The sequence below is a fragment of the Colletotrichum tamarilloi genome (genome assembly GCF_030869305.1).
Source record: "Colletotrichum tamarilloi strain Tom-12 chromosome Unknown Scaffold_4.1, whole genome shotgun sequence".
Taxonomy (NCBI): Eukaryota; Fungi; Ascomycota; class Sordariomycetes; order Glomerellales; family Glomerellaceae; genus Colletotrichum; species Colletotrichum tamarilloi.
The window spans coordinates 413,355-427,662 of NW_026849387.1; the positions used below are offsets into that span (position 1 = coordinate 413,355).

Below are 14,308 nucleotides of genomic sequence, written 5' to 3' on the forward strand. Positions count from 1 at the left end.
AGGACTGAGAGGAGCCTACCATCTAGCCTCTCTATTAAAAGCTTACCTCCTTACATACCTCTTCTCAGACGGTCCGTTGCTTCCACCATCGTCTTCTGACTACACCTAGGCATGCATGTCCCCATTAACCTATTCAATTACGTCCGACCTGAGCGACTATGGGCCTCATCCGAGAACAGTACTAGATGGATTGATTAATTACAAAGCTAGGGAACCTGGAAGTACACCGTTTACTGGAGAAGATACCTTTATGAGCTCGCGAGTGATCTCTGCCCACATTTGGGGACTGCTTCAGACACCCTTTCGGCAGCGGCAGGAGCGTGGTTCGGCGATAGATGTTAAGAGACGTATAAGAAAACTCTCCGATCCTAAGAATAACACTACAATTTACTCAAGAGTAAAAGGCTATGCCACACAGTCTCGCCACGATGCTTAATCCACAAGAGGCCTTATGTCATGTCGCTTCTCGACCTTCGTTTGTCACCAAGACGCCTCCCAACATTGATTCCAATACCGTCATCGTTGCGGTCGCGTCTCCAGATCTGGACACAGGCATCCAGAGCCGTGATGGGTGGTTTCTGTCAGACTTTTATGCCTTTAACTACCTGTTCAAAGGCTTGGGGCATTCTCAAACTTGGTTGACAGCAGCAGTAAGTTCTGCTCCACATCCTCTTGACTGCATCCAACGCTAACGCAAAATAGGATCCGGAGCGTCTGCTTGAGACCTATGGAAACTACTTGCATGGGAACCCGTATCAAGAACAAAAGGTGGTTCTCAGCTCTTCGCTACTCCAGAACGGGGAGATCACACCACCCGTGGTCGTTGAGCCTCAAGGCATGATTGACCGTTTCTTGAACGAGGTTGAACGCGCTTCGGTGGAAGCAGCAAAGAACGACCGTCCGTTGCTTATCATGGTCTTCTGTCATGGGCTCGTTGACCATAGGTTCCTTCTGGATGCGTCTGATGACGCGAGAGGGCTCAAAGCAAATCGACTGAGAGAAGCGATTGCAGATGGGTGCCGCGCGACCATCCTGACATCGGCATGCTATGCTGAGGGGTGGATTGTCAAAGACCTGAAGGGCAACAACCAACATCCACCGAGTGCCACGCCAGGGGAACAGTCTGAATCGTGGGTGCTATCTCCCAGCGCCAGTAAGCTCGCTTACGGATCAGTCTTTGCCAGTTCGGTGATTGCGACTCTGAAATCCAAGGGAAGCCCTCTCTTTGCTGCTGAGGATGATGGGGAGGAGAATGAGGAGAAAAAAGCTAGCGATGGGAAAGAAGTCGAGACGTTTCAGCCCGACCGGCCTAACGAGATCCAAAAGGAGACATATAGAAGCTTCCGTCGGTCCGTCCTCGATGCTTGCAAGGGTAAACTACATCGAATGGCGTATGACCAAGGATTCTGTTTTAGTGCCCTGAACGACCAGTGGTCCTGGCCCTGGATCAAGCGCACAGGTACGCCGTTGGCACAGTTCCAGTCACGCTGGGATGCACTCGAAACTGTCAAGTTTTCTGGAGATGAGGCACAGAGGCTGTTTGGTGATCCGGATGACAGCAACGACTGGGCCCCGCCAAGCCAGACTAGTGACACTGAGGTGCAAAAGAGAATGGAGGAACTCTTTTATCAACAACGCGTCCCCCCTCTGGCCAAACTTCTCCTCGAGACTTGTCCTGGAGATTGGAGCAAGGGCTGGGGTAATCGGGACCGCGGTTATCTGGAACAACTCGCCACTGGCGTTGTGATCCCAAGAGAGGAAAGCGCTTATAGCAATGCGGATCCCATGGAATTCATACGCTATCGTTTGGAGACCGCCGCGATGGCAGACCGCATAGTCAGCCTTTTCCAACTCCCCGTGCCGTTTGGCGAATCTTGCAGTATGTGCGACATCGACCGCTTCTATGCAAGGGCGGGGAAAGAGTCGGAGGGTTACTCCAGGCGTTACTCCATAGTCTGGTCATGCCTCGCAAAGGATTTGTTCCCGGTGCCTGGCAACATTCAAGGCCATCAGTTCGCCAGGCCTTTTCGCTATATTGTCGCGGCAGCATCCATGATGCCGTTGAGTGACGAAAAAATAGAATCTCTCGCAGATGAGATCCTCGAGTACACTGGTAGGCTCCGCAAAGGTGTGGAAGAAGGCGTCGCCACAAACGAGGAGGTTGTCCGCCAGAGCCGACGTTGGATTGCATCAATCGGTCGAAAGGCCCGTCATTAGTTCTAGCATAGCATTAGTACGTCCGTGTCTAGCTACTCTCTATTCTGGTCTACCTTGAAACTATTCAGTGGTGAATATGAAGGAGATACGGTTGGACTAGCATACGATATAGTTTATTACGTGCCGAGGTCTTCCTGGAGAGGGCTGGCCGGCAGTATCACGCGGTCGATGTTGCTACTGGTAGCGGGGCTCATGATACGCGGCATCCAGGTCTCTCGCTGGGAGGCGTACTTAGTACATGCACCTAGACTCATAATGCCGAGCGAGGAAGATGCGATTGAAATATGGTGGGATTATGGAAGGATGTCTTGTTGCTTTAGAATGACTGCATCGTATCCTGGGGACGTCGGGTTTGTGACGGTAGTTTCGACAAGGCTTGAAAGTGAAACAGACGGACGTTGAAGTGGGCAGGCTATGATAAGTTGTTGTTATGTTAGACTGCTCGATACAATTGAACATGTGCCGTGATCGTAAAACACATTTTAGGAGCGACCTTTAAATCGACGGGAACGACGTTGTGAAACCGATTCGGCAGGCCTGACAATCTGGCTACGTAAGAGCCTTAACACCATTCATTCAACCCTTCCACATTACCGCGAGACTACAAGCCACCTTGTAGCTACTACTAGACTCCTGAGTTGAGGTATGTGGAGGAACCGTGATAACACGATCTCCTGATTCGTAAGCCTCGTGTGGGACGAGTCGACTGAAGCTATCACCGATGACTGTCAACTTGGCAAGCCCTCTGTTTGGCTCACCGGAGTTAAGCATATGTTGATTGAATGGGCTTGATCGATGATGTGTTCTTCTACCTGGTTAGATGGCGGTGATCCATGGGGTTTAGACAGCTTCGTCATCGAGTGGTGATGCAGCGCCAACCGATGAGGTTGTGAAGTGGCGCAAGGATAGACAGGGGGAGCAAATGGGGGTAGGAAGGGGGAGAGGAAGAGGAGGGAGGAAAAGGAGGGAGGAAAAGGAGGGAGGAAGAGGAGGGAGGAAGAGGAGGGAGGAAGAGGAGGGAGGAAGAGGAGGGAAGGAAGAGGGGGCAGGGGGGAGAAGAGAAAGGGTAAGAGAAAGAAGAATAACAGCGCTAAGAGGAGGGGAAAAAAAGAAAGATGAGGATATTTGAACGAACCTGACGGCTTAAAACTTTCAGCGTGCACAGAAAGAGCAAAAATCGGATCGACGAATATTCCCAAAAAGGAGAGGCATTCAATGACCTGGAAAGTGCATTTTTGACGTGGCGGACTGTGGATGGAGGAAAATAAGGCTCTGAGTTATGGAGGTGTGACACAAGACCTCGGCTCATGCGGTACCAGGTGGCCGCCGCTCTAGATTAGTGGTGGATATAGGTAGGTTTCTGCCTGCGGAGGCAGCAGAAGCCAGTGGACGCCTTGCCAGTGGGGTTCAGTAAGGCAACCAGGCGAACGAGTTGCGGCTTCACTGGCTAAGGTCGGGAGGGGCCCAGCCTGCTTCTGAGGAATTTACCGTCCTTTTGCACTGGCGGGGACTCTGAGGTCAGCGTGATGCCTGGGAACACATCACCATCGAGCTTGACTCTCGAAGGGGGACCTGCGACTGTTGACAGATGTCTGGTCTCAATATTCCAAGTAATTTCATACCTAGAAACGAGTATCAAGTTTGAGGAGGTCAACATAATTATAATTGCTAGTGCAGCTCTTGACCATGGAGACGGCGTCATGAATACAATGTCCTTTGCACAGAATGAAAAAGGTCAGCTAAGTCTTTAGATTAGTACGTTGTAGCAAGAAATCGAGAAATTTGGCCAGTGCAAGTCATGCGGGCTGAATGTATCCTCACGTTTGACTATTACGCTCTCACTTCCTTCCAGAAGTTTTTCAGCCATGAGATATAGACGAGAGTCCAACTTGACTGATACCAAGAGGCCAGCCTCTGAGAAGGTTGTTCCTGGCGTCCGTGCGTATGCCTGCGTGCTCGCCTGGCGGCTCCTCTACTACCTACCAATGTTGCACGGCATGCCGCAGCCCCCAACCTCAACCAACCAGCGATCGTGGCCATTCCTGCCGCCACAAGCAGGCTCTTGGTCCTCGACAAAAATGTCCCACCTTGCAAACAGTTCGCATGGTATCCAAATAAGGTACTTCAACGGTTGCTCCAACCTCAATTTGACCTGGGCCCCCACCATTTCAGGAGCATCTTCAAAGCCCCTCTCCTTCTCTTCGACCCGCGTTTTCGCCCTTACCGAGCGTTGCAGGGAGATTCCACTACCCCATAGTACAGACAGGCCATCTTAGGCACCTTTCCAACCTAAGCTTCCGGGGCCTAGACGCCTGACACTGCATCCATGAAGAAATTCAGAGGTGGTGTAAGGGAAGTTTTCCCATGCACAGTGCTTGGCTGCCCTTCAAGGCCGTTCTCAACAAGGGCCAATCGCAAACGGCACACAGTAGCAAAGCACAACCCGCCAGTCAAAATGGCCTGTGACAAGATGCTGCGTCGACATTCGTCCAACATTAAGCGTCACGAAAAGACTTGTTCAATCTGTTCCAAAAAGTCTAGCAGTCCTCGATGGAGCTATGCTGAACCGGAACCCCAGCAGTTGGAGTGGCTTAGAGACGGGTTCGCCCGACTTCCAATGACATCAAACCAAATTCAGGACGAGAATTGGGGGGACTTCCCCCCTACCAGCGTCCTCATCCCAGCTACCAAACATATCTCGCACGGTGAATACTCTCCAAATGGACTGCCTGTTCCATCTCTGGATCCAATGAAAGTCATTGATCACACCGGCTTTGGCAATGTGTGAGTGGCCTTCTTCACAGTGTTTAGATTCTACTTACACTATACCAGGTCGGACACCAGTCACCTTCTCAGCGACATGCCGCCTGAGTTACGTACCTACGCCCCAAGCCCGTTCCAGGATCAGCGGCTGAGACTGCCCTGCGACCTCACTCACGACTGCGGCAAACTAGTTGATAGTAGATGTTGTGATGCATGGACGCATCCCGCTACGGGGTTGGAGATGTTCCCAATCAGCAACTGGTGGTGAGGGAGAGGCTGCCTTTGGACTTTCAAATCTACTTCTGCGATATTCGGGACAATTTATTTGTACGTCTTCAGTACAGTCTGCACACTTTTAATTCAAATCATCTGAAGACTCGACTTTGGCTACCTTAATTCTCTTTGAGCAGTTGAAAGATAGGGTATGATTCTCTGCCAGAACATGCATCAGTCCCTCGATCTTCCCTCAGCGAATAGTCACCCCCACAGTCTGGAAGAGAGCGAGCGCCTCGAGATCTTACAGAATGCGAGGGGCTTCGTTTACCGAGCGACTCGACCTGCTGATACCTCATCAACCGACATGTTGTAGTACCTAAGCCCAGTTCCATCAGGTCATGATTGCTCGTTGGCCTTCAACACCTATTCGATCGCCGAAAGATAGGTGGAGTACTTTTGGGTAAAAAAGACGACCTGTCAGCAGCGTGCATCAAATACATCGGCAGGCTGCGCCCAAATCATACAAACAACTGGTAGCGTTGCCACCGGCACGGAACTAAGTTTTGAGACAGGAAGGCGGGGGTTTCGGGTAGAAATGTGGGGAACCCGGCACCGGGTCGGGATAGAGGATCGGCCGCGATCAACGACTGCCGGTTGAGCTCATTTTGTGGCCGAGCTACATCAATGCCTAGGCAACCGTGAGTACAATCGGCTCTCGTGCTCGGAGAGTCGTGAGGCGCCCGAGAATAGAAGGGCTGAAGCTGATGAAAATAGAAGCCACAAAATGTCGCAACTGTTTTTCACTCACTAGCACCCGATGACCTACCTTAGAGGCTGAGGAGGTCGTAGATACGACACGGAACGAGATATGGATGCTGATTTTAACCCCGGAAGTGGGATGAGTGTCATGTCTTGAGCATGGACGATTCGAGCCAGCACTTGGGGGAGTGGTGTAAATGACCATACGTGAGAGGTCTTGGCCATGAACATGGAACAGCGATGCATCTGAATTCATAGACCTTCAGCTCATTCGAGTGACAGTTTTTTCACAGAACAGTCAATGCATGCATCTACACACTTGTTGATAGGTGGTTTTGCCGGTCTTATCGGAGTTCCACTTCTTCTCTCTGGTGACTTTTCCTCATCACCGCCTTGGCTTCCTCTATATTAGATATTTATAACCTTCGTATCTTCATATTCATCATCATGCAGATGATCTCATATTCTGTATACTTCTTGCTGTTCATTGTTGCCATTTCCTGATTGATTTTCTTTCATCTTCAGTCGCCTCTTTCTCTTGGCTCTCCTCTTCCTCCCGACTTTCCTCTTCCTTCAAGATATCCCTATATTTAGGATTTAGCTCTCCTCAAATCCTATTCATCGCTCTATCATCCTCAAGCTAAGTTCCTCACACTTGTAAGGTTTATTATTTCGTAGCTGCCTTGTTCCTCCTTACATCCTCTACTCTTCAGCACTCTCCTCTCATCATGTCAGTCAATCATTGAGCTCCAGGAATGATATATAAGACGTGTGAGCGGCTTGTGCTCCCAAGAATATCTATCAAACAGCCTCGTTTCTTCTATTATAGATCCAGCATCTCAATAAAGCTACATTCCATAAACACCTCCTCGCGACACCCGGTATGGCGTCCACCAGCAACCCATCTAGCCTTATTCCCTGTCACATTTCAGGCTGTACTACCATGTTCTCGACCCAGGGAAACCTGACAAGGCACCTTTTGGACCAACATGCTGAATTGAAATTCTGGTACAAGATGCCGTGCAACAAAGTGCTGAAATACAACGTATTCAACGGCAAACGCCACATGGGTAAATGCCTCCCATGCCAGAAAGTCCAACCGCCGGCTGCAATAGATTCTCAGCAGACTCTCTTGCTCAGCACCGAAGAGCCGTTTCGGGCCAACGCCGAAGAGACACTTTCGCTCAACACCGAAGAGATGTTCTCGTTCGACATCGAACAGATGCCCTGGCTCAACACCAACGAGGCGCTCTCGTTCAACACCGACGAGCCTCTCCCGATCAACACCAACGAGGCTCTTTCACTCAAAACTGACGCAGCGCTTCCGACCAACACCGAGAAGATGCTTTGGCTCATCATCGATGGGGCTCCATGGAAGCCCAAGGTCTTCGTCGCTCATAGTCAGCTCACAAAGAATGACGTCGAGTATATCTTGAACTGAGAGATCTGCCGCCTTGGAATGCGCTGGACAGCCAATGCCTTGGCTTTTTTACATGTAGGTTGCAATCTAAAGAGCCCCGGGGCTTTGACAAGGGCTGTACCTAAGGACTGACCATTTACATATTCGGATTTTAGATCGATATGGAAGGCTGAATCAGAATGCCAACAAGATCTTTTGTCAGAAAAGTGACCCCGAAGTCAGAGGAATGGAGCATCACGAAGTCCACAGAAGTCGGGTTAGGGTCGTTCAGGGACGTTGCGCTAAGCATATGGGGCAGAATTTTGTTTACACGAGCACGGGAGGATATTGAAAGGACAGTCTGTTAGTACTCAGCTTATCAATTGCATGAAAACACATTTCTTGAAGAATTTTGAGTGCTTGCATTAATGTCCTCGCCTAAACCGCCGATCGTGGGCCACACGGGTCCGAATCCCCGACAAAAGGTGGGGACAGTCGCCGGTTCATTATGGGTCCATGTCGGCTGCCCCATGGGCTCCGGAGCCTCACCTCGGCGGGGAGCACGGATTGAGTCACAAGTCACGCTGCGTCGCTAGCACAACATGAAACTTGGAACTCGGGCGCGGATTGCATGGAAACCGATAATGTATGTCTGAATTCAATGGATCAGGTGGTACATGATTCGGGGGTGGCGGCGCCATGGTTATGGGCGAACGAGCGGATGGGTTCTGAGACCAATCAAGTCCGTGATAGCGTCTTATACAGCGGAACAAGTGCTCGAATTTCTTAATATGTGGTCCAAATAAGCTCAGGTGCTAACTCTGAGCGCCTTCCCTCCCCCCTTCTCCAAAGATCTACCGTTGGAACGTTGAGATAAGAAGCCTTTGTTCGCCGATTTGGAGTGGGTGTTAGGCGTGCATGAGCGGCCGGAAGCAGCCTGAAGCCAGGCTAGATATGCCACTAGTCACAGATGAGATTCAAAGTCATCCTTTACTATAATCATTAGACATGTTTCGTGTCGTTGGATGTCTAGACCATTGAGCCGACTGCATAATCTAGTCGAGTCTGAGGTGAGCTGAAATGATATCAGAAGTTCAAGTGAAGATAAGACAAGCGATTTCTCGATAGGCGAGAGTGCGAGTTTAACGACGGCAAACGACTTCTTCACTGACCCGAAGCAAGTCGTCGCCACGATGGCAATAGTAACATAACCTTTCCCCACATGGGTCTTGAAATTCCACCATAGGAGTGCCGGCCCCCAAAGAGCCATTTTAGTAGTTTATCTTGCGGTTCTTTATCACTGGCAGAACCCCCAGCTATGGGGATGGAGAAGGTCTTGAAAAGGCTTGAAGGGAAGGAGGGGCAAAACGAGCGATGCCATGCAGATTAATTGTCTCACTCGCAATAGCGGTACCCTCGTCAACAAGCTACACCAGCTGTAAACTGCTGCACTCTCCGATTCTACATACAATCGACAGTTGAATTGGCAATGAACATAATTCAACATCCATACTCAGCCAAGTGCTGATCAAATTTTACATGGACGCCTACTGAGCGGGACGTCCCGTGCTGATGCATCGATCAGAGTCAAGAACGAAGCTGAACAGGAACATTCCGTAAACCCCCGAACTAGCAATTGGCATTCCACGTCTTTTTTCTTCCATTCCAATCTAGCAAAAGAGGCAATAACTTCCAGAGGTCCGAGCTGTTGCACCCATATTGCTGTCTCTCAATGGCTGACCAATTATGTATAAATCCAGCAAAGGCTTGAGAAAGAGGCAATCGCTCCCTTGATGATAATCAGAAAAGGAGGTCGAACGACATGAAGAGTAAACTCGGGGCAGGCGATATACCCCCAAACAGAGAGCCCCAGCTTCATCTTTTGAGCCTCGTCCTTGCCAAGTACCCACTTCCTCGGGCAACAGCGTGGATTAAGCCAGATGATGGTCTCTTGGGAAACCGTCATGGTACTCTGCCTGCCTCGAAACAGCCACCTCCTCAGCTGCGGTCCTTCCGGGCGTCGAGTTCTGAGTCTATTCCACTTATGGACTTTCGATTTTTTAGGACAGAGGAACGCTAGTCCAGTGAGGCGTGTGTTTGTAGAGGGGTGTATGCCTTCATCATCCACCCTTGACTCGCGAGCAACCTCAAGATGACCCTGGGGTGTTGGCAATGCTTCTCGCCTCACTTTTGAGCATCCTCAGAACACAACCAAAATGGACAGAACTCCTCCTGTGGCCATGGTATCCGTTTTTCATGTACTCAACGGCCGAGAGAAGATTGGTTAAGCTGTACCGCTTAGTGGGTAGGGTAGTTTCTGACAATTGCATAAGTCGAGCTCATGGGTGAAATTCATATCCAGCGTCGCTTCAGTCATTTCCTCTTCATTCCATTGACCAGATATGCTTATACGATTATTGTCCATTACGGAGAAATATTGTCACACTGTGCGTACCTCAGTTCACCCCTAGCCATCTCAATCCTCTGGTCCGCGTCAGGCTTCCGAAGCTTCCTGCTCTTGATGCCTGACATGGTCATCCAACACTTGATTCCAGCCGCCTGGCTTGGCCTCCGCCATTTACCTCTCGGACGGGCGTACGTTGTTTATCAAGCTAGATACGTAAAGCCGAGATATATTAGATAACAGTACCTCATTGGGACGCCGAGTTCGGAGTAGCTGTCTTCCTCAAAGCCGATGGTTGACTGTAAAAGTCCATTCTTTACCCCTCCTTCGTTTTCACCTTGCCTCTATTCCGCAAGATGACCGCTTGGAGGTGGCATTTCCCTCTCTCGGCCACCGTGTGTTACGGATGATCGATTTGACCATTCTACCGGCTGTTTACTACCTTGACCCCTCATACGGCAGTGTGCCTTAACTATCTCTGAATATATCTTTTGTTTCGCATCTGCTCCTGAGCTTCAGATTTGACTGGGCGCCATCTTATCTTCTGACAGGGTATTCCACCTCTTCGTGACTTGCTCTATCCTCAGTCTAGAAAGCCACGCTTCGACTTGATCCTGTCAGAAGCTGCGAAGCTGTGTCTCTGCGTCATGGCGTCTTCCTTATGCTCGTATCCGCAAAGCTATTGGAAAGCTTTCTCTAGTTGCCTTGTTCTTCTCGTCCGTACTGGAAGGGCTTACCCTCAATCCTGCACACTTTAAATGGTCACAACTCCTTCGATGATTGCCAGAAACGAGTGTAGACATTTATCTTCTTCATTCCAGCTTTTTGAAGACATAGTAGTGACGACGAATATAACTCTACAGACCTGCGTATCATAACCAAAGGCGAGAAGTCGGATCACCATGACTTCTACCAAGACATTCGCATGTTGCAACAAGACATTCGGCACGAGAGGCAATTACAAGAGACATGTCGAGACCGTCCACCCAGCACCCGTCGGAATGCTCTGCGGCAAATTTCTTAAACCAAGGAAAGACAATATCAAGCGCCATCGGATCCTGTGCAAGAAATGCAAATATCCTCGAAGCCGCCAAATCGAAAGCCAGAGGAACCCGGGAATCGAATCGGAAACCGTTTATTTCGAAGATCTCTCTCCAGGATTCAGTGCCCCATGTCTCGTGGAGTCAATCATAGTCGAAGGCAATGACCAACACCGTCTAAACATAGCCTCAACGGCGGGTTCCATATATCCAGTATGGAATTACCTCGTCATTCCTGCTGATGCCGGAACCCAGGCTATCCCAGTCGACGGCACCGTTGGCCCTCAGATGCCGCCATCTTGGTTCAATCCAGCCGTTGGGGACGCTACAATGGAACGAGGCATGACCAACGGTAATGGCAAAGTTGAAGACACTTCCACATACCCTTGCTCGAACATTTTCGCGGAGTCAGCCAGGTCCGCAGAAGGAAACTTCAAGTAAGCTGCTTATCAGATCGTCTTGACATGGGTTCGTGGCTGATCATACGTCTCAGTTACCACGATGCGATGAACGAGCTGTCCACTGGAGGGAATGAGCAATGGACCGAGGATTGTCAAAGTGTGAATGGTTTCTAGATGTTTGGCTCCCCGCAATGGACCGAAGTGCATTCCTTAGCGTGTGAGGTCTTATTTAAAGTTAGGAGGGATATCCTGTTGGGCAGATGGTCTTCAATAGAATTAGTTCAATATCGATCAATTCGAAAGCAGCAAAAGTTGTTGTGCGGATCTCACGGGTGAGCAGAGAGAGGGTAGTCCAGATGGTTGTGGTCTTCTACGGTGAGAAACACATGTTGAAGGGAACGAGTAAGATGAAGCGTGGAGGCCAGGAAGCTGGATCCTTGCTGTTGCTCATCGGCATCTGCGTTTCGGTCTTCCTTCTCAGTCAACGACCCAGAAGCATCCTGGCATTCGGGGTCACTTACCGAGCAGGACTTTCCCAAGCTCTGCATCACTCGCGGTTCTGCTTGTACCGGCGCCTCACACCTGATTCCCCGAGAAGGACAGCCGGGAACACGACTAGCTACCGGTAAGAACATCAGCTTTCCAAGAGTGGGCGCGGCGAGGGCAGGGGGTTGCCATAGAAATCCGGCATGAACTGGGACTGTCCGGAACCTCCAGTGCCCAATTGACTGTTGGTGTTTGTGCCAGTGTTTCCAGTCCCGCATGTGACTTGACGAATGCTGATCAGTCTCGCCTCGCTGGTTCTGAGCTCTGTCTCTCCACGCCAGGGACAGCAGAGGAGGTAGACAAGGCTTGCTTCCCACCCCCTGCCCCCTCTCCGAACCTACGATTATGTATGACGCAACTCCATTCATGGTCCAGGGGCAGGTGGCTTCTGATTTGACCAAGAGAGTCGCCCAATCTGAGGGCAGCAATCCCGCGTAGACTTGCCATTGGTGCCATAGGAGCTGTCTTGATGCCACTTGAGTCAACACCTCCATTTTCCTGTCGTCTGGTCACTTCCAAGAAGGCTGGAGCTGATCCCGCGCCCTCCGTGCGGCTATTAATCTTTGATTCGTTCGTACCTGGCCAGCCGTCTTGGCAAGTTACACGAGCTTTGCAGGGAGAAAAAGATGCATAAATTATACACGTATTGAGTACATACGCTTAAGTAAATATGCAAGCAGCTGGATGTTAAAGGAGTAGTCTTCCATTCAAGCCCTGTACGTCCTGGAGAGTATCGTACCTTGCTATCTTCCAGGGACGCAGCAGGATTTCGCACGAGAATAATGACGGGGAATGATGAGTGCATCGATCGACGTTTGATGGAGGCACATTTTAAATCATCCTTTTGATCTGGACCGTAGTCAGCGCCCTGAACTTCTGATATATAGATATGGATGATTCTGTAGCAACATCTTTTGAAATATGATAGATGCCTCTACAATCCGGACCCGGCGAGATGGGCCGATAAGACGATAAAAGGCCGAGGGCCGTGCGCCGAAGTGGGGCCAATGAAAGAGGGGAGACCGCCGGTGACGGCCGAGGACGCTGCTCGAGGCACTTCAAATGCCTTAGCTCATGTCGAGCCGTGTCTAACAAGACAATTAGAATCTGCCTATCTGGCTGTCACATGACGTAGCATGTTGAAGGTCAAATTCACCCGTCAACTCTATTCGGCCTTGTGGGCCCTGGCTCGGGTTCGTCCGACCAGGGGGGGGAGGAATCATCGAACATGATTCCCCCCCTCCCTTGTTCATAGTTGTGGACCCCCCATCATGCACACCAAACCGTGCCTAGAAAGTGTGCAAGGAGCGAATTTGATGATAGTCACCTTATCAGAGCCTTCTGCTTTGGCCGTAGCCTTCTGCTTGGATGCCCTTGGCGGAATTGCGGAGGCAGCATGTTCATCTTCCCCATAGCCCGCCAAACCGGAGGTTGGATTGTCTGACAACAACGTACACGGCGTAATAATACTAGGGTTGATTTACCTCGCTTCGAGTATTTGACCCTTCTACAGAGAGTAGGGGCCGTTGGGTCACGTTGCCATGGAATCGAGTGAGCCGAATGAGTCGCATCTGAAGCCCCTAATCTGACGAATAGAACCCGTTTTGTTCTGCAATGATCGCGGCTCCTAACTTGATAGAGTCACAGCCGACACTTCGTAGGCCGTTTCGATAGTTATCTTGCTGTGATGGAAGCTCGCTACCCGTAAGGAAGCTCAATAATCTGATATCGAATCGCGTATCGGTATGAGGAAGGAGGAAGAAAGTGGGCGTAGCCCGCGATTCCTCTGTTGGGTGGAAGTAGGTCGAAGAGCCGTATTCACAGCCTACACCACCTTCCAAATTCACGTTGACTGCATTCAAAATCTCGACAGCTTTCCTTTTCATCTTGAACTCGTTGACTGATATGTGGACATTCGAGCATCGATGATGAAGTTGGTTGACGTTCGTGGAATTTCGGGGTTTGTTACGAGAGACGCCATTTGATCTATGACTGGCGCAAGGCGTCAGGGAGTTAGCAACATGTCAGAATAAGACTGATGAGCAAGCCCCTTGTATAATACAATTTATCTTCGTACCTCAGATGGCGAGATAACCATGCCAGACTCAAGATAACGCGAGAGGGCAGACTATAACACAAAGATGTCTCGAAGAAGATAATTAGGAAACAATTAAGGCGGAGCACATGCATATAAGAACACATGTTGATCTGGAAAAATAGGCGTCCGTCAAGGCGGCGGCGGGCGGTCCGTAGCTCCTCGAGGTCAAGACGGAACGCACCTTGCACCGAGCACGGCCAACTTGAGCTGTGGCCTGGGGTAACACTGTGACCCCGAAGATCAATATTGCCCAACTCCCCCCTCTAGTCCGCAAACCATGCGGCTCCGAGGTAAGGCGGCCAGATGGCGACCCAGATTACGGGGGCGGGCCTCGTTGCGGCGAGTCTAGGCTCACCAGGACCAAAGAAAAAACGCGAAAGATGGAGGAGAGGGAACATTGCAGAGCGGGGTGGCTGAGTGGAGTAAGATGATGATGGCAAAATTCCCTCTATGGTATATCTCTTC

General features: G+C 50.3%; 4 protein-coding genes across 4 annotated transcripts; all 4 read left to right on the forward strand.

Annotated features, from left to right (window-relative positions):
- Positions 1–428: 428 nt before the first annotated feature.
- Positions 429–2,217, forward strand: CTAM01_01779 (uncharacterized protein; the record flags this gene model as incomplete). Its single annotated transcript, XM_060517820.1, has 2 exons — positions 429–650; positions 703–2,217. 2 exons carry the CDS (start codon positions 429–431, stop codon positions 2,215–2,217), a joined length of 1,737 nt encoding a protein of 578 aa, XP_060387354.1.
- A 2,364-nt stretch (positions 2,218–4,581) lies between these two features.
- CTAM01_01780 (uncharacterized protein) lies at positions 4,582–4,683 on the forward strand (the record flags this gene model as incomplete). Its single annotated transcript, XM_060517821.1, has 1 exon — positions 4,582–4,683. The coding sequence occupies one exon, from the start codon at positions 4,582–4,584 to the stop codon at positions 4,681–4,683; it is 102 nt and encodes a 33-aa protein (XP_060387355.1).
- Positions 4,684–6,898: 2,215 nt separating this feature from the next.
- On the forward strand, positions 6,899–7,396 carry CTAM01_01781 (uncharacterized protein; the record flags this gene model as incomplete). Its single annotated transcript, XM_060517822.1, has 1 exon — positions 6,899–7,396. One exon carries the CDS (start codon positions 6,899–6,901, stop codon positions 7,394–7,396), a length of 498 nt encoding a protein of 165 aa, XP_060387356.1.
- A 3,264-nt stretch (positions 7,397–10,660) lies between these two features.
- CTAM01_01782 (uncharacterized protein) lies at positions 10,661–11,373 on the forward strand (the record flags this gene model as incomplete). Its single annotated transcript, XM_060517823.1, has 2 exons — positions 10,661–11,235; positions 11,292–11,373. 2 exons carry the CDS (start codon positions 10,661–10,663, stop codon positions 11,371–11,373), a joined length of 657 nt encoding a protein of 218 aa, XP_060387357.1.
- Between the last annotated feature and the right edge of the window lie 2,935 nt (positions 11,374–14,308).